Source organism: Miniopterus schreibersii (assembly GCF_964146895.1).
Source record: "Miniopterus schreibersii genome assembly, chromosome: 5".
In the NCBI taxonomy this organism is placed as follows: Eukaryota; Metazoa; Chordata; class Mammalia; order Chiroptera; family Miniopteridae; genus Miniopterus; species Miniopterus schreibersii.
In genome coordinates this window covers 83,657,327-83,685,252 of record NC_138106.1, presented here as the reverse complement: position 1 = coordinate 83,685,252, position 27,926 = coordinate 83,657,327, and the positions used below count along the sequence as shown (strand labels likewise).

Here is a 27,926-nt window from a genome sequence, read left to right as displayed (position 1 = left end):
AACATATTTTGATGCATTGTATATTATTTCTGCCTTCTGATGTCAATTTTGTCATTGGAGTGCAGCGTTTTCCTTAGTCTGGTATTAGTAATGTTAACCAGGTTTATGATCTTGTTACATAAAAGGAAAAGTTTACTTATTTTTAAAAATCAGTGACTTCAGGCTTAAGAGTAGATATTGAAAGGTTAAGGTTGGTAGTGCTTAGGTAGGCAAAATAACCATCTCAGATCGTGAATTAAGAAAAATTGAATTTATTTAAGGAAAGGGGATGGGGGTGGGGGATAGCCAAAGGGAAGTGCTACACAGCACTGAGTCAAAGGGTATAGGGTCCATGATGGCAGCAGAAATATACTTAGGACTGTGAAACAAGGAAGAGCATAGAAGCAAGGAGAGCTTAGGCTGGGCTGCTTTGGCTCACTGAGAAGTCAGAGAGAGAAGGGGGCCTTGGAGACAGGTTCAGTGGGTAAACCTGGGACAAAGTGTCATTGCCCATTGCTCGCCTGGTTGCAAGTCTTGTGGAGTTCCCTCGTAGGGAAGAAGGGGGAAGGAGATAGTACTGGAGAGCTCCCCTGGGGGGGGGGGGAGCACAAGCTGAGCCCTTTGTCCTGAGTGTATTTATCTCTTTCTTACAGGTGGAAATCTTAGAGAGGTCTCAGGAGAATGTCCAATAGAATATTCACCAGCTTTCCAGGTGTGCTCCTTCAGGGTCATGGTCTCCACTGATTGGTCAGTGCCAGGGCAGGGAGTCATTAGTCAATGTATCTGGTCCTGAGGCAGCCAAGGAACCACTTGTCTGGTTTTGCCACTTTTCTGGGCCTGGAGTTGAAATACAGCTGAGGCCTAGATGTTATCTTTAGGGAGGAAACACTGAGGGGGTCTAAATGCTAGGGGAGGATAGGTTACCCTGGGGACAAGGTTCTTATTTTCCCAGTTTTGCCCTGGTGGGTGTTTGTACCTGGCCCATCGTCCTTGCTCTGCTCATATCTGTCTAACAGATATGAGAATGATATTTTATTAAAAATTTTTTTTAATTTATTGATTTGAAAGAGTGAGAGAAAAACATGGACTTGTTGTTCCACTTATTTATGCACTCATTGGTTGCTGCTTCTATGTGCCCTGACCGGAGATCGAACTCATGACTTTGGTGTATCAGGATGACGCATTAACCAGCTGAGCTATCTGGCCAGGGCTGAGAATGGTTTTTTAATTTACAGGTAAAATAAAGCTGTGGGCTCATACTGCTTTAAAAAGTTTAGTTACTTTCTCTTATAAAGGGCTATATCCTCCACAGAGTCCTCTAGACTTATACCTCCCATCTAACATTTTGAGAGACAGCATTATTGGGGAATGAGCATTGACTTTTGAGCTAACCTAATCCAGGTTTAAGTTCCAGCACCATACTTTGTTGGCTGTGTTGCCTTAGGTAGGTTACTTAGTTTGTCTGAGCTTGTGAGGGTTAACTGAGAGAACTGTAAAGCTCCGATCTTAAGGCTTATGAGGTAGACACACTTAGCAAGTTCTAGGTCATCATTTACAAAACAAGTTATTGATTTGAAAACATACAAGGCAGCCTGGGTGCTATGTACAGTTTGCAGGTTATATATAAACAGTTGATATATAGACTTTATTAATGAAATAGGCATATATTTATAGATGCGTGAATAAAACACTTATTATAACTAAAAAAATACTCTTAGTTTCAAAATTCATTTACTAACTTGAATATGACACCAGGCAAAAAAAGAAAAAATAGACAAATTGGACTTTATCAAAATTAAGAACTCTTGTGCATCACAGAACACTACCAAAAGATTGAAAAGGCAGTCCACAGAACAAGAGAAAATATTTACACAGCATATATCTGATAAGAGATTAATATCCAGAATATGTAAAGAACTCCGATAACAACAGAAAAAATGAACCAATTCAAAAATGGGCAAAGGACTTGATAGGCATTTCTCCAAATGGTCAGCAAGCACATGAAAACATGCTCTACATTACTAATCATCAAGGAAATGCAAATCAAAACCACAGTGAGATATACCACTTCCCACCCATTAAAAACACTATTATAAAAAAAGTAGAAAATAACTGTGGGTGAGGATGTGGAGATTTTGGAACACTTGTGCATTGCTGGTGGGAATATAAAATGGTAGGGAGCTGCTGTGGACAAGAGTATGGTGGTTCCTCAAAAAATTAAACAATTATCACGTGATCCACCAATTTCACTTCTGGGTATAGATACAAAATAATTTAAAGCAGGGACTTTTGCAGATATTTGTACCACCCACGTTCATAGCAGTATTTTTCACAAGAGCCAAAAGGTGGCAGCAACCAAATGCCCATCAACAGGTGAAAAGACGGACTAAATGTGGCATATACATATCTTACCCTCATGTTCAGTATAGCATTATTTATAGTAGCCAAGATAAGGAAACAACCTAAGTGTTATAGATAGATAAATAAACAAAATGTGGCGTATGCATACAATAGAATATTACTCAGCCTTAAAAAGGAGTGAAAATCTGACGAATGCTGTATCACAAATGAACCTGGAAGACATTGTGCTAAGTGAAGTAAGCCCGGCACGAAAGGACAAATACTGTATGATTCAGATAACATGAGGTACCTAGGGTAGTCAGATTCATAGAAACAGAAAGTAGAATGGTGGTTGTCACAGTTGGGGTTGGGGTGGGGGAGGAATGGGGAGCTATCATTTAATACAGGATTTTGGGGGAGATGAAAAAGGTCTGGAGAAGGATGGTGGCACAACAGTGGAATGGACTTAATGCCATTGAATTGTACACTTAAAAGCCATGAAATGGTAAATTTTGTTATGTGTGTTTTACCACAATAAATTTAAAAAATATATATATTTAATGAAGGAATTCTAGGAAGATGGAGACCACAGGCATCTTTTTATTTATTTATTTATTTATTTATTTTATTATTTTTTAATTCTCACCTGAGGATTTTTTTTTTTCCATTGCTTTTCAGGGAGAGTGGAAGGGAGAGAGAGAGAGAGAAACATAGATAGATGTGAGAGAGACATATCAATTGGTTGCCTCCTGCACATGCCCCGACCAGGGCCAGGATCAAGCCTGCAGCCAAGGTACATGTCCTTGGCCGGAATCAAACCCGGGACCCTTCAGTCCAAGGGCCAACGCTCTAACCACTGAGCCAAACCTGCTAAGGCCAGGCATTTTTTTTAAATATAAATATATAACTGTGTTTATTTTGAATGTGAAATAGTTTTTAAATTATAAGCACTTTATTGAATCACACTATGTATCAATATGCAGTAAACATTTTACAATATAAAAATGTACACAATTTAAACTGAAAGTTCACTAATTGTTATATTGCTGTGAACTTCTTATGACTGTGTTACAGCACAATAGGGAAACCTCACAGGAGTGACTGTCCCTTGGGTTCTCATCTGGGGACGGAATTAAACAGTAGATAGGCACCTAGGTCCATTATTAAGACCTATCTTGGCCTGTGTGAACTTGAATTGCAGTGTGTTCAAGCCATTCAAATAACAGGTTGATTCAGTATTGTCAACACATCCTTAAGAATGTATTTATAAACTAAAGAGAATTTTCTTTATTTAATAGTCAAAACTTGAACCAACTTCATGACAACTTAGGAGTATTGTTTTTTAGATTTAGATTTGAAATAACTCTGTACAGCCGTTCTTACTTTAAGGCTACATCTCATAAGGCTAATATCTTCAAGCTGCTGTAACTGAAGCCCATTTGGAGCCTAACCCAGGATTCATTTCTGGAATTTTCAAATGACTGACTGAGCCTCCCTCACACCTGAGCCCTCAGGACAGACATGCAAGTCATTAACCCTACAAATACTCTGTGGAAAATATTACTAAAAGGAAGAGGTTTTGCAAGGCGTTTAATGGCAGCAAGACATACAAAGACTTCTTAGATAGACCGATTTCTATAGAAGCAATCGCCATAGGCATCTTTTAACCCTAACTCCATCTAAACTGCTGCTCTGGGACAGAGTGAGAAAACATATTGAACCTTCAGAGTATTTGGGCATCCAACAAGGTCTCCAGTGAGAGAACAGGTAGGTACAGCCTCCATCCCTGTGGCCAAAGGAACCAGCATCAGGAGAAGGCTTACCTTTCTTGAGTAATGGCTCATTTTGGAGGAGGAGGAGGCCCAGGCAGCCCTGTGAGCTCTACAATCTGCAGAAATGGGCTGAAGCCACTGCAGATACAGGAAGTCAGTATGCTAACTGAAGCCTTTCAATTTCAGTTCATTGAAAAGGGCTTATTTACCTAATAATGTTAGCTTTTACCATAGGCTCTGCATTTTGAAAAACCTGGACTTATCCTCCCTATCCACAAAGTCCTAAAGATTAAAATTTTAAGTAAGAAATCACTAAAATGGAATATATAAGAGCATTTTTGTGTAATTTGGAGGACATAGAAGACTGGTTAAGCAAGTTAGGAAACTCAGACGTCAAGAAGGAAAAGATATATATCTGACTACATAAACATTATATGGTAAAAGATGCCATAAGCAAAGTCAAAGTGTTACCAGTGGAAGTGGAGTTCTTGGGGTGCCACGAGGATATGAATTTCCTGAGGCCCCCGTGGGAGGAGGAGGTTTCTTGGAAAGCTTTATTGATGATGTGAAATTAAGGGAGTTCCCTTTTGAGGCCCCATCTCTGTCCATCTCACCATGGAAGAAGTCCAACTGTGTCTTCAGCAGAGCTATAGTAAAGGCCACTGCCCATAGTTCGTGCTCCATATTAAAGTACAGTCCAATCCAGCATCCTGCATATGGAGTTGGCATGGCCATGGGCCATGTGGCTGTTTAAGGCAACACGGCTATGGAGAGAGAACAGGCAGGTGCACAGGTGAGTGCAGGTCATGGAGCAAGAGAGAACAAGAGCCAGAGAGAGGGAACTCTGGGGATTTTTAACCAGGAGCTTCTTCAAATGAACCAATTAACTTTCTAAGATTTCACATGTTTCTAATGGGATCCACCCCTAGCCAATCCACTGTTCCCTAGGCTAGACTGACAGGGAAGCACCTTCCCTACTACTCACCCCGACTTGTGTGCATGTACCTATCTCCCCCTTCTGCACCCAGCAATCCAGTACTAGATGCGGGAAGGGAGCGGTGTTAATCCCCTTGGAGAAACAATACTGTGTGAAGCTATAGCTTCCTGGTGAAGCTTCTCAGGTGACCATGCTTACAGTGTCTCAATTCCTTTGCTTTCTTTCCTTTATTAATATTAACTAGCTAATTATGATGATAACAGTAAGTCAAACAATAGACTACCAAAAATGACTTGTTTATCTTAACCAACGAAGGATTAATGTCACTTTTACCCAGAGAGCTGCTATTCCTGGATAAGAAAGATCAAACAACCCAATAAAAAAGTGGATAACTCCCTGGCCAGTTTGGCTCAGTGGTTTGAGTATTGGCCGGTGGAATGAGGAGTTGAGAGTTTGATTCCTGGTCAAGGGCTTGTGCCTCAATTGCAGGCTCAATCATCAGCCCCAGTTGGGCGTGTGTAGAGGCAGGTGATGTATGTGTCTCTCTCACATCAGTGTTACTTTTCTCTCTCTCTCTCTCTCTCTCACTCTCTCTCTCTTCCCCCCCTCCCCCACTCTAAAAAAAAAAATTCAATGGAAAAAATATCCTTGGGTGAGGAATTTTTTAAAAAAGTGGAAGAGTTTCATACCAGGAATTCCAAAAATGGCAACAAATTAAGTGGAAGGTATACCGACATGCTCCCAGGACCAAACTGGAATTACAACTAAAATATAGAAAAACCATCCTGAATAATTAAATGACTACCTTGAGAAAACTCTCACAACCAAGGACGTAAAGCAGAGACCACATAGAGACTGGTAGAAAGTGCAGAGGTGCAAGAGTGCTGGCCAGGCTCCCACACGCAGCAGCTGACAGTCTCGAGGGATATCTCAGCTATGGGGGGTTCCCACTGAGAACTCTGGGGTCTAAACCACAAGCTGGGCTCCATAGCTCAGAGCACCAGAACTGAGAAAGGTGCCCACATAACATCTGGCTGTGAAAAACAGCAGGGTTTCTGTCTTCCATGGAGAGGCAGCTGGAAATGCAGGCACCCTCTTAAAGGGCCAAGGCACAAAGGTTTGTATGCACCACACCTTGGGCTCAAGCAGAGGGAGGGCGGAGTGTACTGGAGCTGTGTGGGGAGAATCTAGGGTTGTGGGCTCTGGAGATGGCACTCAGAGGGCACCCATCTGGACCCCTGTGCTGAGTCATTCCCCCATATGACAGAGGACATCTTTCTCAGGCAGACATTTGCTATCTGAGCAGCCTTTGCCTGGGAGGAGAAGCAGTTGCCCTACCCTGTTGTAAAACTTCATGCTGCACCCTGTGGAGTTTCTACAGCCTGAGGCTCATTAAGAGACTGAATAACAATCAGCCTCTGGGTGCTTTGAGTCTTTGCTTTATTTGCTTCTGGATCCAGGGCTTGGAAAAGCAGAACTTGGTGCACATCTGGGTCCTTTCGAAAAGCTCCCAGCCCCAGAAGAGGGAGCCACAGGATGTGGATTGTGGAAGACTTCCAGTAAGGTTCTCAAGGCCAGTCACAAACAACATCTAACATTGACCTGCACCAGGGACTATCCAAAAGACTGGGAGTTCTAGCAGATCTACCTAATTCATAGAAGCAAACCCAGACATGCCGCCCAAAATGGGAAGAAAAGAAACCTCAAAGGAAAGAACAAGAGAATTCTCCAGAAGAAGAGATAAATGAAATGGACATAAGCAATCTATCAGATATACAGTTCAGAATACTGATAATAAGGATGCTCAACAGCATGCAAAAAGATATGGAAACTATGAAGGAAAATTAAGAATGACATAGAAATAAAAAATACAATGGAAAGAATAAACAGCAGATTAGAGGAAGCTGAGGATTGGATCAGCATATTAGAAGACAGGGTAGAAAAAATAGCTCAATCAGAGAACCAAAAAGAAAAAACAATTAAAAAGTAGGAGGACAGTTTAAGGGAGCTGTGGGACAACATGAAACAAGAATATTCGCATCATAGGAGTTCCAGAAGAGGTTGAAAGTAAGCAAGAGTTGGAGAACCTGTTTAAAGAAATAATGGCAGAACTTCCCCAACCTGGTCAAGGAAAAAGTCACACAAGTTCAGGAGGCAGAGAGTTGCAAGCCAAAAGAACCCAGAGAGTCCTATGCCCAGACACATCATAATTAAAATGCCAAAAATTCAAGACAGAGAATCTTAAAGCCAGGAAGAGAAAAGCAATCTGTTATCTACAAAGGAGCTCTCAAGGCTGTCAGCTGATTTCTCATCAAAAACTCTACAGGCCAGCCCAGCTGGGCGTGGCTCAGCAGTTGAGCATCAATCTAGGATTCAGGCAATCAGAGTTCGATTCCCTCAGGGCACATGCCTGGGTTGCGGGCTCAACCCCCAGTTGGGGGCGTGCAGGAGGCAGCCGATCAATGACTCTCTCATCCTTGATGTTTCTGTTTCTCTCCCTCTCCTTTCCTCTCTCTGAAATCAATAAAGATATATTTAAAACAACAACAACAACTCTACAGGCCAGAAGGGAATGGCATGGAGTGTTCAAGGAAATGAAAAGCAAGGTTCTAACACCGAGGCTACTGTGTCCAGCATGGCTATCATTCAAAATAGATGATGAAATAAAGAGCTTCCCTGATCAAAAAAAGGTTAAAGGAGTTTATCACTACCAAAGCAGCATTGCAAGAAATGTTAAAAGGAACTGCTGTAATAAGAAATAGAAATAGAGAGAAAAACATAGCCATAAAGAATTAAAATGGCAATGGCTAAGTACCTATCAATAATAACCTTAAATACAAATGAATTAAATGTCCCAATCAGACATCAAATGTCCCTACTGATACACATTCAAATAACCCCAGGGTTTTTTTACTACTATACTTCACCCTGCAATAATAGGCCTATACCTATGTATTTATTTACTGGGGGTTTGTTTCAATGGTGTGGATTCCCAAAAGAAACAATGTTGGGCTAAAGGGCAGGTACATTTTAAATTTTAATAAATATAGTCAGATTACTATTACAATTACAAAATAGAAATTCATGTTACCAACGGCACGGTATGACAGGCCCGTTTCCCCAAACTCTCACTAGCACTGACTCTATGTAATGAGGGAAACATGGGCTCTCATGGTTGTCATAGTGTATTATTTTCCAGACCACTTATAAAGGGGGCCACCTTTTCCTTGGTTTATCGCCATGTGTAATCTCTTCTGTGAGTTATCCGCTTTTTTTATGTTTTAATTTATCTTAATCATTGAAAGTATTAGATGTCCCAATCAAAAGTTATAGGATAGCCCGACTGGGATTGGCTCATCGGTTGAGCATTGACCTAGGCTCCAGGAGATCGTGGTTTGATTCCTGGTCAGGGCACATGCCCAGGTTGTGGACTCGATCCCCAGCCGGAGGCAGCCTATCAAATGACGACTCTCTGATCATTGACCTCCCTCCCTCTCCCTCCCTCCCTCCCTCCCTCCCTCCCTCCCTCCCTCCCTCCCTCCCTCCCTCCCTCCCTCCCTCCCTCTCTCCCTCTCTCCCTCTCTCCTTCCCTTCCTCTCTCTGAAATGAATAAAGATATATTTTAAAAAATTAAAAAAGACATAGGGTAGCTGAATGGATAAGAAAACAAGATCCAAATATTTCCTGTCTACAAGAGACCCACCTCAGAACAAAAGTCTCACAGGATGAAGAAAAACTTATGGGGGACTTTAAGGGAGAGATTAACAGCAATACAGTCATAGCAGGGGACTTTAACACCCCACTGACTACTGGATAGATCTCCCAGACAAAAAAATCAATGGGAACAGTGATTCTAAATGGTATACTAGGTCAGATGGAATTAATTGACTAAAGAACATTCTACCCCAAAGCTGTAGAATATGCATTCTCCTCAAGTGCACATGGAACATTCTTAAAGATAGACCACATGTTAGGACACAAAACAAGTCTCTACGAGTTCAAGAAGATTGAAATGTCAAACATCTCGGACATTTACACCGTGGAATACTATGCAGCTGTAAAAAGGAAGGATCCCTGACCTTATGAGCATGTTGGGACCTGGAGAATATTATGTTAAATGAAATAAGCCAGTTAGAGAAAACAAGTGTCACATGATCTCATATGTGGAATCTAATGAACAAAATAAACTGATGAACAAAATTGATCCAGAGAGACAGAAGCATCGAACAGACTGAGGGATCTCAGAGGGAAGCCGGGGGTGGGTGGGTGGGAGCAGATTAACCAAAGAGTTTATATGCACAACCCATGGACACAGACAGTAGTGTGGTGAAGGTCTAGGGGAGGGAGTTTCAGTGTGGAAGGGATCGATGGGGCAAAAAAATGGACATCTAATACTTTCAACAATTAAGACAAATTAAAACATAAAAAAAGTGGATAACTCGCAGAAGAGATTACACATGGTGATAAACCAAGGAAAAGGTGGCCCCCTTTATAAGTGGTCTGGAAAATAATACACTATGACAACCATGAGAGCCCATGTTTCCCTCATTACATAGAGTCAGTGCTAGTGAGAGTTTGGGGAAACGGGCCTGTCATACCGTGCCGTTGGTAACATGAATTTCTATTTTGTAATTGTGATAGTAATCTGACTATATTTATTAAAATTTAAAATGTACCTGCCCTTTAGCCCAACATTGTTTCTTTTGGGAATCTACACCATTGAAACAAACCCCCAGTAAATAAATACATAGGTATAGGCCTATTATTGCAGGGCGAAGTATAGTAGTAAAAAAAAACCTGGGGTTATTTGAATGTGTATCAATAGGGGAGCTGTTGAATAAATTATGGCACATATATATACACAGGCTCTTATGCAGATATTGGAAAGAATGTTAGATATCCATGTATGGACCTGGAGGGAAAAATTTGTTGGTAATTTTTTAAAGTTGCAGAGTGTTAAATATATTTAGTGTGATTCCATTTTGGGTATTAAAAGAAAGAGGCAAAATACCACTCTGTGATCTGTGTTTATAGGAGAGACCATGTAGAAGGGCACATGCCAGGCTGTGTGTGTTAACATTGGCTCCTCAACGGATTGGACTGCAGGGGAGAGGTCATTATGCTTTTTATTTGATATCTCTTTACCACTTTGACTTTTCAACAACAAAAAGTAATTACAAAATTACTTTGTAATTTAAAAGATCTAATAAAATCAATGATTAAGGGAAAGTAAACTTGGATATGAATTTTAGTTAATATGTGCTGTATCCTATTTCTCAGCATTGACAAAGATGTGAATTTTGTTGGTAAGGGAAGGGTTGTGGAGTAAGTTATGCTAACCTCAGAATTCTTTAATTTATACCTGATTTTAACATCACACTGATACTACTGAAGTCTTATGTCAGGAGAGTTTGTTGGAGCTGTAGTCAGAGCTCTGGTAAATACTTAGAGCTAATATAAGGAATAAAATGTATACTTTCTATGTAAGGTACATGAATAATCCATGGGTATCTTAAGACATTGAAATAGAGAGAGATTGTATTTATTTCAGGACCCAAATGCCTAATGTCAGTTAAAAATACACCTAAGATTCTTTTACTTTGGGTTTTGTTCTAGTCAATCTGTAATTCAACCATTCACATTAGACTTCATTAGTAGTTCCTTTTCATGATGCACGGTAAGTGGTTGTTTCTAATTACAAATTCTAACTATAATCTTATTTCCTTCTCAGGAGACTATTTGGTAGCAATTGAAGAGAAAAACCAAGCTACATTTCTACGTGCTTATGTGAACTGGAGAAGTAAAAGAACTGAAAACTCTCGAGTGTGTATCCGAATGGTTGGACATAATGTGGAGGCACCCTTCCGAGAATCCTTCAGAGACCAGATGTCTATTGTTGAAATGCCACTTTCTGAGACCCCCTTGTGCATTTCCTGTTGTCCTGTGAAAGGGGACCTTCTTGTTGGCTGCACAAATAAGTTAGTCTTATTTAGTTTGAAGTATCAGATCATTAACGAAGAATTCTCAATACTGGACTTTGAACGTTCTTTAGTTATACACCTACATAATATCACTCCTGTTGAAATTTCTTTCTGTGTTGGATATGTGGCTGTCATGTCAGACTTAGAAGTCTTAATCCTAAAACTGGAGTCAAACCCTAAAAATGGAGAGAGTGTTTACCGCCGTCCACGTAAGCCCAACAGTTCAGTGACACAGGCAGCAGGTAAATGATGACTTTGCTTTCTTGTTTTAGGTATAGAGAAAACCCTTACTTCTGGCAGTCTCTGAAGTACTGTTATATCTATTGCCAGCCCACATTATGTATAGATTTAGTTATTCCTAAAATATGGCATTGGCTTTGTGACCTTATCTGTAGCATGCAAATGCATTAGTTGTCAATAGAAATAATGGAGCATCTGCTTGAGGAGGAGTTGTTAGTCCCAGTTCCTCATATTTACTAGTTGAATGAACTTGGGTTTGGAATTCTGGGTTTCAGTTTTCTCATGTATAAAATCGAGACATTAATGCATCCTGTTGTATCTGATCAGTTGTGAGGAATAAATGAGCGAGTGCTAAGACTTCAGAACCATAGTGCTTTGTTAATATATGAGGTGTGTGTCTGTATAAATAAGTAAAATTATTTCATGTCTATTTAATTGGTAGGGGGTGTTGTGAAATCTAATTTTCGTTCAAGTAGTATTTGGAGTTATTAAACTCTTTTCTTAAATATTATTTTTTAAGGCATCAGTAATGACACTTTGCCGCTTGAGTCAGATGATTTTGTTATCTGCCAAAAGCCCATGGAACTTCTTGGTGAAAATAGTGAACAGTCTGGAGTATCTGTTACACTGGAGTCAACGGGATTAGATGATGAAAAAATAAAATATTTCCATGTTCAGCATCTGCTCTATAGGTATTAGACAGCTTTTTATTCACCAGGATTTAATATATATTTATCTGCTTAAAGTACACAGAAATTAGATCTCTCTCCCTGTCTTTTTAAACTCACAGACGTTTTGCTCCTGATATTTCATCCTATGTCTCGTCTGATGACATTAAGTTGCATTCACTTCAGCTGCTACCCATTTACCAGACAGGTAAGTATGACTGTGATTCAGTGCAGGGAGGTGAAAGGCTCTGGCTGGGAGGGCAGACTGACGTGCATAATAGGTTAGGTTCTTCTGCTGAGTCTCCCTGTAGCCTTGGACGTGTTCCTTAGCAAATCCCTGTGACCACTAGAAAGGGAAGTTGTGTCTGGTAGGAGAAGCCATGGAGAGGACATGACGTGCAAAAGCCGTTTCCCTTTTTGAAAACTGGTCACTGGACCCAAAAAGGGAAATCAGAGCCCTGCTGTAGCTGAGGTTTACCTGGGTTCCAGCTGGGTGTTTGGCAGCCTTCTGTGATGGCCTTTGAGCAAGGTGGGGATGGTGAACGGAGGGAAGTTCATTCAGAGCAGTGCTTTTCAGCCGTGCTGCACACTGGGTTTACTTGGATGCCTTTAAAAATAGCGATGCCCAGGCACTACATGCTGGAGATCCTGATGTAATTGGTCAGTTATGGAGCCTGGGCATCAGTATTTTTGAAAAGCTCCCCAGGAGTCTAATGGGCAGCAAAAATTGAGAATCAGCATTGGTTGCTGTCCTTAATCCTGGCCTGTTTAACATCTTCAGATGTGGCCTAGGGAAAGATACAAATATTATTCTGATTAAATGTGTTTATAACCTTTGTTTATTTTTTGTTTGTTTTAGTAAACGTGTTGAGTACCTGCTGTGTTGGGTATGGTTCTGAATACTAGGGAACCAATAATAAGCAAAAGTGGGCAAAGTACTTACACTCATGGAGCTTATGGTCTCCTGGAGGAGGTAGACGATTATTAATCAAATAATCACAAAAACGAGAATACAGTTTCATGCCGAAATGCATGCTCCGTGGGGGAGGGGCAACTAGACAAAACCTGCCTTGAAAGCCTACAAGAGATCCTGACCTCATCTGGCAGTCAGGGAAGGCTTCCCAAGAAAGAGGATCTGAAGAGTGAAATGGCGCAGGCCGGGCATAGGGTTAGTGCAGAGGAAGCAGCAAAGGCGTTGTGGCCGGGGGTGAATCTTGGTTGAGGAACTGAGAGAAGCGAGACCGGGGAGAGTCAGGCGAGGGAGAGGGGCCTGCAAGACGAGGCTGGAGACCAGACGGCCCATAGCCGTGGGAGAGGGCCAACTTTTTATCCAGTGGCTTCCCATAGCACTTGGGATAAAATCCCAAGTTATTTCCATGCCCTGCGTGACCCTGATTCTGGGCTTATCTTGTCCCTCTCACCCTGCTTACTGTCCTCCATCCAGATGGCTTTTCTTTCTCTCTTAGATATGCCAAGTGCACTCTTGTGTGAGACTTGTTACTTTTCAAGTGCTGAGGATGTACATTCCCCAGATCATGGGTGACAGCGTCTGTGAGCCGTTCATCTCACAGCTCAAATGTCACCTCACCACAGAGGACTTCCCTGGCCTCTCAGTTTAAACTATTCCCTCTCCACATACTACACAGTTTGTTTAGTCTCTGCTTCGGTCCCCATTACTAGAATGAATGCAGTTACCTTGTCTTGTGCACTTGTATCCCCAGAACCAAGAACAGTGGCACTTAGTAGGTATCTGATGAATGAGGTTTACTTAATAGGCATATGGAAGGGTAGTGCATATTTGAGCTGGGCTCTAAGGGATGAGTAGAGCTTTTAGAAGATGGAGATTTTAGTGAGATATCACATAAGAGGAACAGCATGTGCAAGGTATAAAAGCATTGTGTGTTTGGAGATTAGTGAGCAGTTCTGTCTGACTAGAGCACAAATGTATGTGGGAAAGGAGGGAGGAAAAACTGGACAGGTTGGAGAATGCTGGGCCAATTATGGAGAATGCAGTATTGGACTTTCTTCTGTTATTAATGGGTGTCCTTGAAGAGTATCAATCAGAGCTAAACTTTAAAATAAACTTTGATTATGAAAATTTTCAAGCACATAGCTGTAGAGAAAATAGTACAATGAATCCATGTACCCATCACATAGCTTCAACAGTGTTGCCTCGTAAACACCCCCTGCCCCATGTCAGGTTATTGATGCAAATTCCAGAGTTTATACCATTTGATCCATAAATATTTCAGCATGTATTTCTAAAAGAAAAGGATTATTTTATTTAACCAAACCCAAAATACCATTTCACATTTTTAAAAATTCATTGATATCATCAGATATCCAGTCAGTGTTCAGATTTCCCTATTTTCTAAACATTTTTTCTTTAATTCATTTGTTTGGATCAGATTCTAAGTAAGGTTCATACATTGCAATTGGTTGCTGTGTCTTTGAAGTCTCTTTTAATATATAGGCTCTCCCTTCCTCCTCCTTTCTTTTTTCTTTGCAATTTGTTTAGCAAGAAACTGGACTAATAACTGTAGAATTTCCCACAGTCTGAATTTTGCTAATTGACTCCCCACAGTGTCATTTAACATTTTCCTGTATCCTCTGTATTTCCCTGTGATTTGGTAGTTCTGTCTAAAGCTACACTTTCAGTATGGAAGCCATTAGTCACATGTTGCTATTGAGCACATGAAATGTGACTAAGTTGAAATATACTGTAAGTGTAAAATTCACACTAGATCTTGAAGACTTAGTACCAAAAATATATATATGTATGTGTGGATATATATATGTATATAAGTCTCATTACATTTTTGTTGATTGCTTGTTGAAATGGTAATATTTTAGTTATGTTTGTTAATACAACATATTCAATGTTGTATTTTGTCTGTTTTTACTTTTGTAAGTGTAATGTCTAGGAAACTAAATTACACATGTGGCTCACATTACATTTCTGTTGACAGCACTAGTCTAGACTCAATCTTGATCACGTTATTAATTATTATTATTAGGTAACACAAGTAGTGTTGAGTTCTGTTGAAAGGTACATAGAATCTGGTTGACTCTTTTTGTAATGTTAATAGCCATTAATGATTATTACCTAGATCCCTTAGTTTATTACGCGTTACAACATGTGATATTCTAATTATATCACTTAATTTTCATTTCTTACTTGCAATTCTTTTATAAAGAGCAACTTCCCCTAAACAACTCTGGTTATCTACTGATAGACTTTTTTGCCTAGAAAAGTCAAGATATTGCTTCCCTTTATTTACTGGTTTTATGTGTTTTTCTTTTTCATACAGATTCTCTTACTTCTGAGAGAAAAAATTTATCTCAGGAAAAGGAGTTGCTCAGTCTCTTTTGCTTTTTCTCATTGCCTCATGTGGGCTATCTCTACCTGGTTGTCAAGTCAGTTGAATTAATGTCAGTTTACCAATATCCTGAGAAGTCTCAGCAGGCGGTGCTCACGCCACAATTTTTGCATGTCATCACAAGGTATGTTATAGTGTCATGGCCTTTGAGTCACTTATTCTTCTGTAAATTCTTGAGGTGCTTTCCAAATCTAAATGAGAATTGTGTGAACCAATATACAGCACTGTAAATTAATGTATGCATCTGTCTTTTGATGGCCCATACCTGCCTTTTTAATATCAATGATTTAGATTCTGGCTTTGCCGTTGTTTTATTTTCTGACACTGGTTGGGGATCTTTGTAAGAAAGAATGAGGTACTTCATGAAGGAAGACTTTCGTGGGGATTTCTAGTGAAAAATCAGTGGGGCCAGTCAGGGCATCTCTAGATTTCTTTTCCTAAGTTTTTCACTGCTATTATATCTTTTCTGTATGAGTTTAATTATTTCATAGCGATTTAGAACTGTGAAGGGGCCAGAAAGACTACCTGATTGTACCGGTTGGTACAGATGGGGAAATAGTGCAGAGGTTGAGATTGGTCAAGGTCATGTTGCTAGTTGGCAGGTGTCTTCTTAGTTGCCTTATCTGGCTCTGCTGGCATGTAAACTGGGTTTCCTGAGCAGGACTTTGACCTTATTTCCTTTTATCTCAGCAGTAAGTGTTGCTTTTGGTTCTATTTCCTGTTGTTTTGAGCTTAGGTTATGTGCAAGGCACTTGCACTGGGCCATCTGGCCAAGCAACCGTGAATACACCATCTGCTTTTGAAGCAACAACTTAGAGGGGCCAGAGACACATATGCAGGGTGCAAACACCAGGAGGTTTGTGAAAAATGTCTTAAGGCTTCATGAGAGTGGTAGGCACTGGGAGAGGAGAGATTACCTGGCTGAGTCACATGGGAATGTTTTTATATTTGAAGTGAGGCCTGAAAGCTAGTTAGAACTTGACAGATGGAGATTTGGAAAGAAGGGCATTATGGAGAGAAGACTATAAACAAAGGCTATGTTGTACAGTTTTGCTGGAACAACCAGTAGTTAATTGTATTGTTAATTAAATTTTTTTTAGAAAAAGGACAGTGATTTTTTCTCTCTCTACTGAATGGTATTATCAGAATCTCCAGCAGGTGCTAGAGTATATTTCAAGCATCACAGGGCCCGCCTGGGGATTCGATGCCTACTCCTAGTGTGGGTGCTCCCCTCTCCTCCCCTTTCTGGTGTCAGGAGAAATACTATTGTGTGTTTCTTAAGTGAACATTGTGGAGGTAGCCAGTTTCTCAGTTTCCAGAGGGTTGTGTAGTGATGTTCCTTAGGTATGAGGAAGCTGAAATATGTAGCTCAGGGTTTTGAAAATTAGACTAAGGATTTTTTAAGGTTTTGATCAAAGAAAATGATGTGGTCAGAGCATTGTTTTAGGAAAATTAATGTTGGCATTATGGGGGATGGATTGAACATAGATAAATAAGCTACTGAAGTGGTTCTGGTAAGGATAAGGAAGGGCTGTATTTGAGCAGGGTAGTAGCAGTGAGAGGGGAAAGAAGAATGGGTGGGAGAGGCTTTGGCAAGATAATTAAAGAACTTGTCGGATGGGATACCTGGAATGGAGGAGGCTTGAAAAACCCCATGAGTTTCGAGCCTCCTTATATGAAAGAACGGAGGCTGGTGTAATGTGGGGCAAAAGAGAAATTTGTTTTGCACATTTGAGTTGGAGGTGCTGAGGGAAGATGAAGAGGAAATGTTAAGCATGCTTTTGGACACACAGGACTAACGATTAGGGAAGAGAGGAAAACTTAGACGTTTTACTATGATCAAAAAAGAGCTGATTATTAAAGTAGTGAGCATGGTTCCAAGAGTGTGTAGCAGAGAAAAGTAGTTGGACTAAAACTCTGGTGAAGGTCCTGTTTAGGAAGGGAGAGGAGGAAGAGATATCTTCAAGGATGCAGAGAAACCTAGGAAACTATAGCATCTCCGAAACCAAGAAAAAATAGAGGGAGAAAGAAGGAATAAAATATTAATTTCTGTCCCAAAATATTGATGCCAAAGACTATCCATCTTTTCTCCATCTCATTGCACAGATGTACAGGACAGAGAATTTAGTGAGTGGACCCTCTAAACTTATGCTCCCCTACTCCTTACATATAAGTCGTGTTCTTGCAGACTGGTATGTTTATATACCCTAAAAAAAAAAAGCAATAGAAAATTTTTTTTTAAATCTAAGAGCAATATAAAATCATGTAAAATGTCACCTTTATAGAAACACATAAATGGGAAAGCCCCCCGCCCCCAATCCTACTTCTCAGAACCAACCACATCAACAATTGCTGTATTTTCATCTGACTTCAAAAAAAGAATGCCACCATGATGTTCTTCCCCAGTGGATCATAGATCCACTGTTGAGCAGCTGCTGCTTCACGTGGCAGCATGTCCTGGACATCCAGCATGTCCTTTGTATTCCAGCAAAGCCAACACCCGAATTCCTGGACGTGGAGGTGAGTCAGAGGAGCGAGCCTTTTTACATCTAGACCCTCACCATCGTCAGCTACGTTCAGTAGACCTTTGGTCATTCTGGTCCCACTGCAGGTGCTGTTTTGTTCCTCACGGTCCCAAAGTCCCTTCCAATCATTTTAATTCCCGGGGATGCTCTCTACTCCAAATTTCTAAGTGGAGGAGCTGTTGTCATGACCTAGAACTTTGTGGGAATGGACAGAGAGGGCAGTGGGCTGAGGCTGAAGTAGAAGCCCCAGCAAACATGGAGAGAGCCCTGACCGGTGCTTCCTGCCTCCGTTGTGCAAAGTCTCCCAACTGGGCAAATGTCAGAATACTTTTCTTGTTAAAGAAGTATTTCTTCTATTTTAGGATTATTGTTAGATTTGCTTTTTAATTTTAAGAGTTCAACAATTTGCTAAAAATAAGTAAAAGTGAACTCTTAAAAAGCAAAGCTAACAATTTGCTGTTGTTGGATTTGCTTTTTTATTTTTTAAGAGTTCATTTTTACTTCTCTCACTTTTTAATTCATTTTTAAGAATCATTCCTGCAAATTCACTGCAAGGTTTTGAAGTTAACTGTTTTTAATGTCAGTACTGGATTGTTGACTTACCCGTCAGTCACCAGGCATCTATTGTGCACTTACTGTGGGGTCCGGGTTGTTTTACTACACAGAAGCAGCCTGGGGTTGTGGAAAGAGCTAGAGGAATGTGAGGGTTGGGGACAGCTGGGGTCTAATTTGGCTCTATTCTCCAGAGAGGCCATGGACCAGTCATGACCCTTCCATTCCCTAATCTTTACAACAAGCTACTGGATTGGTAACTGTCAAGATTCCATCAGACAGCCTCTGATTTTCTGTTCTACTATTGGATTTGGGTTTGCATCATCTAAGTGTGTTGTCCAGTATAATGCAAGCTCACTTTCATTCTGAGATGAGTTGGATAGAGATAATAGTCAAGAATTTGGGTTCTAATCTTGGCCTTGATACTGAACTCTGTACCTTGGACTGATCCTGGGGACATCATTTGTCTGCCAAATGAGGGTATTGACTGAGATCCATGGTTCTTACCTAGGAGTGTACAACCGAACCAAACATAGAACTTTGTAGAAGCACATGTCTAGATTCAGCTCCCAGAGATTATGATTCAGTAGGGGTGAGGTGGGGACCAGTTATGTTTTCAAACACTCTATAGGGGTTTTGAGGTACTCTCCTTGATAAGAAGCTGGCTAACTCGTCAGCATTTGACCAATACTTGAGTCTTCTTCCCCCTTGGCCACTACTTTGTTCGCCTGTGAAGTGCTGTCAGCTGTGGCCCCGTTGGGCTTTGGTCTCCGCTGTGCTCAGTGGCCTCTCTCTCTTCCTCAGTAACAACCTGCAGTGTTTCACGGTGCGGTGCAGTGCAGCAGCGGCTCGTGAGGAGGACCCGTACGTGGACTCCACCCTGAAGGTTAGAACTGGCTTTTGATGACGGTGAACCCTGAGCTCAAAAAGGGGCCTGTGTATGCTCACATTTGCTCCTGGTTGTAAGCGAGGCACACGTAAAGGTCTTAAGATCTTATTTATTGAATTAGAACTTCGGAATGTAACACAGTGAGCATTTTTTGATTCATAGTTTAGATGACAATGTGTAAGATTACTTTGAAAACACTTCACTCAGAATTTAGGTCTAGTGCCTATTTCTAAAAGTTTGGTAAAGAATATGTACAGTAACTTCAGAGAGAGTATTTCACAACGGTAGTATACTACAGTTTTATTTTTTGACAGAAATATTGGTGGCAATTATATATAGCTATTCACACAGTTTAGAAATTAGTATATTCAAGAACACAAAATTGATTAAAGTGCATTAAAATAATTTCTTTATATTGTTATATAGCCTTTTGTTACTCTTTTGTAATTTTACAAGCCTTCAACAACCTCTGGTATTTCTGTAAACTAAATCTAGGAGCTAATGGGTGTGTTAGATCAATAACTTCATTTTTAGTATGCTTAGTCTCTGCAAAGCTCTTGACCACAAAATACAGAGGTCGTTTATGATGAAATTCTATGTTTTCTGACCTTGAATTTCTATTCTTAAAAATATACTGATCATTTTTATGATATTCACCATATGTATTTCACCTCTGATGTATAAGCTACTTGAATGGATGTTTGTTGTGAAGATGCAGGCTGCAGGAAACCCCAAAATTATGATGGCCTCTATTTCACAAGTTAGATTATGTCCATGATAAAAGGCATCTGGAAGTAAGTGTTCAGTAATGATGGCTATGCTGATAAGCCAGCACTGTGAAGTGCTAGTGTGTCTGAGGTACGCTCCCATTCTCGCTGTTGCCCAGGTCACATTCGGTGGTCACATTTCATGTGACCTGAGTTCTCAGTAACTTTTTGCTGTGGCCGAGCCTGTAGCTCTCTTGTTGCTGACCAGGCTTGCTGCCTGTCTACCTTCAGCCTCCGGGGAAACCGGAATCACAGCTCTTCCTTGTCTTTCTTTCTGTTGTTAAGATACACCTGTGGCCTTTTAAGAGATCATTTTTAAAATGTAGGTTATTTTCCTAGTAAAAATTGAGAGCTGACAGATTATTTTCCCTTTCTTCTCCCCAAACCATGCCTTTAAAAATAAAACAAAAAAACTCAGACAGGCTTACATAGGTGGTGATGGTAGAGTAGGGGTATATAGTAGATTGAGGTAGGATCAATCTACACTTGAAAATAAATCATAATTTCAGGTCTTCTCAGAGTCTCATAAAACCACAGGGAAGGAACCCGAAAGAGAGGAAGGGAGAAGAGAGGGGAGACCGGTATCTGGTGGGGATTGCTGCCCTTCAGACCCGCCTTTGGAGCATACACAGAGGCTCCCCTCCCCGGCACCTCCGCCGTCTGAAACCCCAGGTGCCGCCCGAGTGAGCACGAGGTCATGGAGGCCGCCTGCTGACTCGGGCTGTGGGAGCTGCGGGGTCTGAGACTTCACAGCCTCAGAGGGCACGTATCTCTTTCTCCCGTTCCTCTCAGATCCCAGCTCCTCAGCACTAGCCAGGGCCCCGCAACTAATCCTAGGGATGAAAAAATAAACGGAGGTGTTTTCCAAGCACGTTGTACAAAGGGCCGAGGAAGGTGACCCCTGAATCAAAACAGTGTCAGCTGAGGCAGTGGCACGGCCTGGCAGCCTCATTCGTGAGCTCCCCGGGAGAGTTCCCCTGTTACCGTTCTTATCCACTCTAGTTGGATGCATGCTCCCTCCCAGGGCCAGGAGCCTGGCTCCCGTGCAGGCTTCCTGCAGCTTATCTGACACAGCCAGCCTGTCAGGCATTCTGGGCAGTGTTCACACCTAAGGCCCCTCTGAACACACGAGCATTTCTGTCCTACGCTCCCATCTACTAGGAATCCATGCTGTGTACTCTCTGGGCAGCAGAATGTCCTTTTGTAGCATCTCATTTTGCCTGGAAACTCCACTTGGGCGTACCCCCAGGCCAGCACACCGTTAGTGGGGTTTCCCTGGGTGGCAGCTTACCAGCCATGGCCGCACTCCCAGAGCCGTGGGGAGTCCCCGCTGTGAGGGGCCTCAGGGGCGCCCGCTTTCTGAATTCATTCAGGAAGGGGAGCTCTTTGCAGGCACATATGAAATAGTTGGTTAAATAAGTTCAGATAGGATAACCTCCTTGCTCTGATGAGAATAGGAATTTGAAGAGTTTTTTGAGGGGGGGGATGGGGCAGAAGAGACTATCAAATAAACAGACAGATTTTTGAAGGTTAAAGTTCATGTATGTTTTTCCCATGGTTAAATTTGTGGTTTTTCCTTTCCTAGGCTTGCCCACCCGTCAGTATGGATGTCTGTGCTTTAAGAATACAGCTTTTCATAGGCTTGAGAGCCATCTGTCACTTTAAAAACCACATCATACTTCTAACCAAGGCGGACCCCGAGCCCCATCCAGAGAGAAGAGAGTCCCCCAGGAGGCTCCTGTGAGCATCCCTCTCCCCAGAGTCCTGCCAGAGTTTCTGCACTGATTGTTATGGGGGTATTTTGTGTGTGTCTTACTTTATGTTTTTTTTGAGTCAAAATTTTGAAGGCCCAGGTGACTTTTCTATGGTGTTCTTTTTCCAGAGAAAGAAAATAAGGTTTTAATGATCTCTATAATATCCTTTATAATTGACCTTTCTTTAGAAGAAAATGAATCAAAACCTAGTATTTTAGATGAAACGTTAAAGGATATGCTATTCTGTGTAATTCAAGGGAATGACGGGGCCTCTGATGCTAACCCATACGACAAGTCTTTTCATATTTTTCTATTCTGACCTTTCAGTAGTTGCATTTTTAGACAAAGATTATTTTCTGGTATTTCAATTCAAAAGAAATTAACAATGTATTTCTTAACTTAAATGACATTCAAGATATATAGATATGTACTGACCTACCTTAAAATAGAATTGCAATTTGATAACACTGATCTCTGGTTGACGCTTCGGTTTTCTGTTTTCGCATTGTTTGGAACAGAGTGCTTAATTTCAGGCTAGTTACGCTTCTATTTGATGTTTTCTACACTGTGAACTTAGTGGTAGGGAATGCGATCTAATTTGAACGTTTCTATGTGGAAAACTTATTCAGGTAAGAAACTTGTTTTGGGGGAAGAAACATATATTTCAAATCTCACATTGATTTTTAATTTTTAACATAAGTTTTTGATTGTTTTTTAATTGCTTGTGCCTGTACTTGTTCCACCAAAAGGAGTAAACAGGTTGCCTTGGTTAAGTGGTCTGACCTTAAAAACTGTCTTAGCATGAGGATAAACGACGTGTAATTTTGCACATTTGTAAAGTATTACATATTTTAAATGATTTTATAAACTTCTCATTTATTTGAAAATTCATTTGTTCAAAGGTCTATGTTTTAAAACGTTTGTATACCACAGAAAATGCATCACATAGTGAAAACCAGAGACAGGATAGTGCTTCAGGCAGACTCGCATGTCTTCTGCTCTTTCCTGGCAGCATGAGGGATTTGAGTGTTGCTCTGTTGGAGCTTCATGGATTTGTGATGTCGGGCTTGCTGGACCCGTGAAGGCCACTTGCAGGAAAGATCCTGGGCCTGGGGACTTTTTTTAAAAAAAATATATCTTTATTGATTTCAGAGAGAGGAAAGGAGAGGGAGAGAGAGAGATAGAAACATCAATGATGAGAGAGTCATTGATCGGCTGCCTCCTGCACGCCCTTGACTGGGGATCAAGCCCACAACCTGCGCCTGTGCCCTGACCAGGAATCGAACCCCGATCGCCTGGATCCTAGGTTGACGCTCAACCGCTGTGCCACGCCAGGCCGGGTAGCCCGGGGACTTTTTCACAGCCAAGTCCCCTTCCTTTTGAGGGCTCTTGCCTGTTCTTTGAACTTATTGCCTATTTAAGAATGCTTGTGGAATGAAGTGGAAGTGATTGGTGTATCAGTTGATGAGTTATAAAATATTAAATGTTGTAGGCTTGTGCAGCATTGTGAACAAACCATATAAAAATCGACTGTACAGTTAACACTGAAGAAAATACTAAATGAAAATGATTTCATAGTTATATTATTTTAGGTATCAAGTATTTACCATTTAAAATTGCCATTTATTAGTAATATGTCTTATCTTACAGTTTTGTCCTTTGTTTTGCTTTTAGTTCTAGAAAAGATACCAGTGTTAAGCTCAAAACACCTCCTGTAGCTGAGGCTGGGTGGAATTTGTATATTGTGAATACGACCTCACCAGTGCAACTGTACAGAGAAATGGTACTCCTTTCAGACTTCTGATTCTTATTTGTAGAAATATAGAGTGGAATTGATGACCAGAAATGGATTCTAATTCTCTTCCTTTCAGAGTGCCACACCCACCAGCCACGAGCTCCGACAGTGGAGCGAGTGTTCATCTGTCTCCGCCTTCTCGTGTTCCCAGCTCCTACATTTGAGGAGCTTGTAGAAGTTCCCTTCACTAAAATCAGCCTCCTGTATTCATACCATCCTCCTACGAGGATCAGTTAACCAGTCTAATTATAAATAGACTTTGACCTTTACTTTGAACCCTAGGAAAGAGAGCCATGAAATGAGCTGAACGACGTCTCAGGTCATTTGCCTCTGTCTCACACTTCTCTGAACATCAGCCAGTTGTCCCTGGGCACTGCTGCACCTGTAGCATTGTCCTGTGAGTAGGGTCCCAGAGTGGGCATCTTACTTCTTTTCTGAAAGTGACAGCTGCCAACTCATTCCTGGCAACTTTTTTTAACTCTTTATTTTGAAATCTGTAATTTCAAACTTACAGAAAAGTTGTAAGAAAAAGAATAATACAAATAAAACCTGTATATTCCCCACACAGATTTACCCTGAGTCCATACCCCTTGCTTTTCTCTGTGTGTGTCTCTCTCTCTTTCTCTCCACTCTTGCATTTTCTATACACATAAACACAGAGTTGTTTTCTGATCCTTTGGAAAATAAATGCATAGGTCATAGTCTAAGGCTAAATACTTCAGTGTATGTTTCCTGTGCATCAGGATATATGCTTGCATAACCACAGGGCAGTCATGCCTCAGTACATTTAACACTGATACAATACTTTAGTCTCTGCTTCAGATTCCATTTTTATCAATTGACCTAATGGTATAGCATTTCCCCCGCTCCAATCCAGGATCTACTGGCATCAGGTAGTGTACTTGTCATGTGTCTTTAGCCTTTTTAAATCTGGAATATGTTCATAGCCCCCCTTTTTTTTTTGTTTTTGTTTTTTTTGTTTAATGACAAACATTTTTTGAAAATTATATTTTCCCCTTCCCGCATTAAATTTTTTTTCATGATTAGCTTATCTGTTCTTCTTGGCCAGAATGTATTACAGGTGATCCACTGTGTTTCTCAGGGTATGACCTTGGGAGGATCATGATGTCCATCTGCCCCTCATTGGTAGTGTTAATTTTAATCATCAGGTCAAGGTTTTGCCTGATTTGTCCCTTGCATTTTAATGCCGATGATTATATCAATTTTGCTCTTTTTTATTTTGCTTAATTGAAAATCATAAGCCTCATCTAGATGGTTTGCCTACTGGAGTCTGAAAATACAGATAGACTCAGCTAGCAATAATTTTTATAAGCCCCCTGTAAGTTACAGAAATAGATATAGTAGAATCTCAGTTTACCTATTGAAGCTAAAAAAAGGGATGCTCAGTCTGAATTTGAGATTTAAATCTTTGAGCTTTTTAAAAAAGAGTTAACTATTTCAGATGTTCATTAGCTTTATTGCTAAGTTAACAGTGTCATTAGTACCTTCTCTAATGATGAGCACTGTTTAACAAAGGGGTATTTACAATTGTGTATATAAAACTAACTCATAGATTTCGGGAAGGGGCACTTTAGCTAGGCCCTTTCAGAATGATTAATAAGCACTTTTTATGTTTTAGGATTTAATGTGTCTAAATATTAATTTTACTAACAAAATATATAGGTATTCTTAAGAACTGGGAAACTTTTAGGAGTCTTTCTGCTGCAACATTAGCTGTTTGCCTTTTTTGTTTTAGGTAGACTACAGTAATACCTACAAGACTGTAAAAACCCAGAGCTGCATCCACCTTCTCAGCGAGGCTCATCTGTTAGTGAGAGCGGCCCTGATGGATGCCAGTCAGCTGGAACCTGGAGAAAAAGCAGAGCTTTTAGAAGCATTTAAAGAAAGCTGTGGGCACCTTGGAGACTGCTATAGCAGGTTGGTGATGCTTCTTGGAAACTTGTTAGAGAAGCCGTCTTGAGCTTTGGGTGTACTTGCTAGCTTTTCCATCTCTGGTAGTTACCTGATAAATGGGGGCACGCATGAGGGGAAGTGGCTCATTCATTATTTCAAAAGCATTTGTTGAACACATACTATGTGCCAGATACTGTGCTAAGCTTAGAGATACAAAGATGAGCGTGACCTGCCTTCAAGTAGTTAGTTTATTAAATGAGCAGTGAGTCTCAAGTTCACGAGTCGCCTACCACTTCATTTATGAGTTAGAAGTTTCTTTTCAGGCCCGGAGATGGGGGTGATGTGGGGCATGACCAGTGAAAATCCTGGACAGGCTGTATTACTAGTTTATTCCGTTAGCTTTAAGGGAGAGCTACCATTGGACAGTCTGTGATTTTAACCTTAGTAGTCAGTGTTTTTATGATGTCACAAAAGGACACTAATATGAATAGTGGTTTTTATTTCTGGGAATGATGTTTACAAATTACTTTGCATGTGATTGTTTCAGAGGTTTACTTCACCCATGGGAATGATTATAAATTAATGAAACAGACTTTCCTTGCCTATAAACACCATTATTTTGGAGCTACATTATGAAAATAAAATTCACTTAATGAATTTTTTTCTAGGTTTAATATGACCAAGCAAAACAGAACTACATTAATTAGAATGACTTTGCAGAATAAAACTTAGGAGATTTTTCCAGCTACTAATGACAGTAGAAGAGTACTTGAGAATTATGTCATCTGGAAAGCATGATCTGTTTTATTATGAAGTGTGCTAGATACCCTGCCTTAAAATGACAAGACTGAGCTTTCTTTGCTTCCTTTCCTTCAGGCTCGACACCCAGCATTCCCACCTCGCCTTGCCCTACTATAAGATGTCTGGTCTTTCTATGGCTGAAGTTTTGGCTCGAGTGGACTGGGCAGTAGAGGATGGATCACAGAAATATGAGAGGGGATTAATCTTTTACATTAGTCATTCACTTTATGAAAACCTGGATGAAGAATTAAGCGAAGTGAATATAGTTTTCTGTCTAGCTAAATCTGATATTTTTAACTTTTCATTTTAGCAATTTATTTTATGTAATACCATTTAGAAGTCAAGTTCTAAACATTTTTCTTTGGTAATAGTTTCTTTTCCTAAAAAGCTAACTAATGTACCCCTTTCTTCATTAATAATTATAGAATTATAGCTTAGAAAGGAACTTATAAGCGTCTTCTCATACTTTCTCATTATATAGATGGAGAAATATGGTCCACTGTGATTGAGTGGCCTGCCCAACGTAACAGTTGCTTGTCTTTAGAAGAATGGCACAGAATTCGGCCCTCACCTGCCTTCTCATCTGCAGTCCTTTCCACCACCCTAGTCACTCCACTCTCCAAGTGTCCATAGCTTCACTTACAACATCCTGGCCTAGTGACCTTTACACATTATTAATGATTATTTGTAGCCCCTTGTGTATTTTTATTTTTATTTTTTAAAAATATGTTTTCATTGATTTTAGAGTGAGAGGAAGGAGGGGGCAAGAGAGACATCGATGTGAGAGAGACACATCGATTGGTTTCCTCCCACACGCATCCTGACCAGGGATCGAACCCGCAACCCAGACATGTACCCTGACCAGGAATCGAACCAGTGACCCCCTGTTGCACAGGATGACACTCAACCAACTGAGCCACACTGGCCAGGGCCCTCATGTATTTTTAAAAAGAGATGACTACAGATATGCAAAGTTAGATATTGTGATACCAAATGCTTTAAGATTTTTGAGAGAAATGAAATTTTTATCATAAACTGCCTTAAGTATATTTTGTACTAAGCTGTAATTTTTTATAATGGACTTTCCAGTGTGATTTAATCCAGTACTTATTTTCCTCTTCTGAATGCTTGTTAAAATTAGAAGTGCTGGCCACAATTTGCTATATATTTTCACAGCTTTTTCTTCATTTTAACTCTACAGAGAGATTAATTCCAGTCACCTGAGGTCTCCCATGTTATCATCAGCTCCATCTTCTTAAATCAAAGCATACTGCTATAATTTGATTTTAACTGAAATGTTATATCTTGGCTTTGTATCTTTTCTTCCCCTGATTTGGTTGCTTCCTGTTGGCTGACTGACCTTTTCCTCTCATTCATGTTCACCAAAGGAATTAGCAGTAAAAGTGGTTCAGATGTTTCATGTGGCCGAGCCGAAGCAGCTGCCCCATATCCTCTGTAGTCCTTCTATGAAGAATATTAATCCTCTAACTGCCATGAGCTATCTAAGGAAACTGGATACCTCCGGGTTTTCATCAGTCTTAGTGACACTGACCAAGGCAGCAATGGCTCTGAAAATGGGAGATCTTGACATGTACAGAAACGAAATGAAAAGCCATCCAGAGGTACGGTGCC

At 40.5% G+C, this 27,926-nt stretch overlaps 1 protein-coding gene across 7 annotated transcripts in view; it reads left to right on the top strand.

The window, feature by feature from the left end:
* HPS3 (HPS3 biogenesis of lysosomal organelles complex 2 subunit 1) overlaps positions 1-27,926 on the top strand; it is a 44,657-nt gene that overhangs the window by 2,953 nt on the left and 13,778 nt on the right. For 5 of the 7 annotated variants that reach the window (XR_013998850.1, XR_013998851.1, XR_013998852.1 and 2 more), the window contains exons 2-11: positions 10,760-11,251; positions 11,770-11,941; positions 12,040-12,125; positions 15,229-15,421; positions 19,179-19,260; positions 21,616-21,770; positions 23,459-23,567; positions 25,336-25,517; positions 26,370-26,550; positions 27,683-27,916. Coding sequence is in view for 4 of the 7 variants with exons in the window: in XM_081138111.1 (XP_080994237.1) it covers positions 10,760-11,251; positions 11,770-11,941; positions 12,040-12,125; positions 15,229-15,421; positions 19,179-19,260; positions 21,616-21,770; positions 23,459-23,567; positions 25,336-25,517; positions 26,370-26,550; positions 27,683-27,916 (1,886 nt within the window). In the remaining 3 variants the exon portion in view is untranslated. Of the gene's footprint in view, positions 1-650; positions 692-10,759; positions 11,252-11,769; positions 11,942-12,039; positions 12,126-15,228; positions 15,422-19,178; positions 19,261-21,615; positions 21,771-23,458; positions 23,568-25,335; positions 25,518-26,369; positions 26,551-27,682; positions 27,917-27,926 lie in introns of those variants that run through there. The other 2 variants (XM_081138112.1, XM_081138113.1) reach the window with 2 other exon arrangements.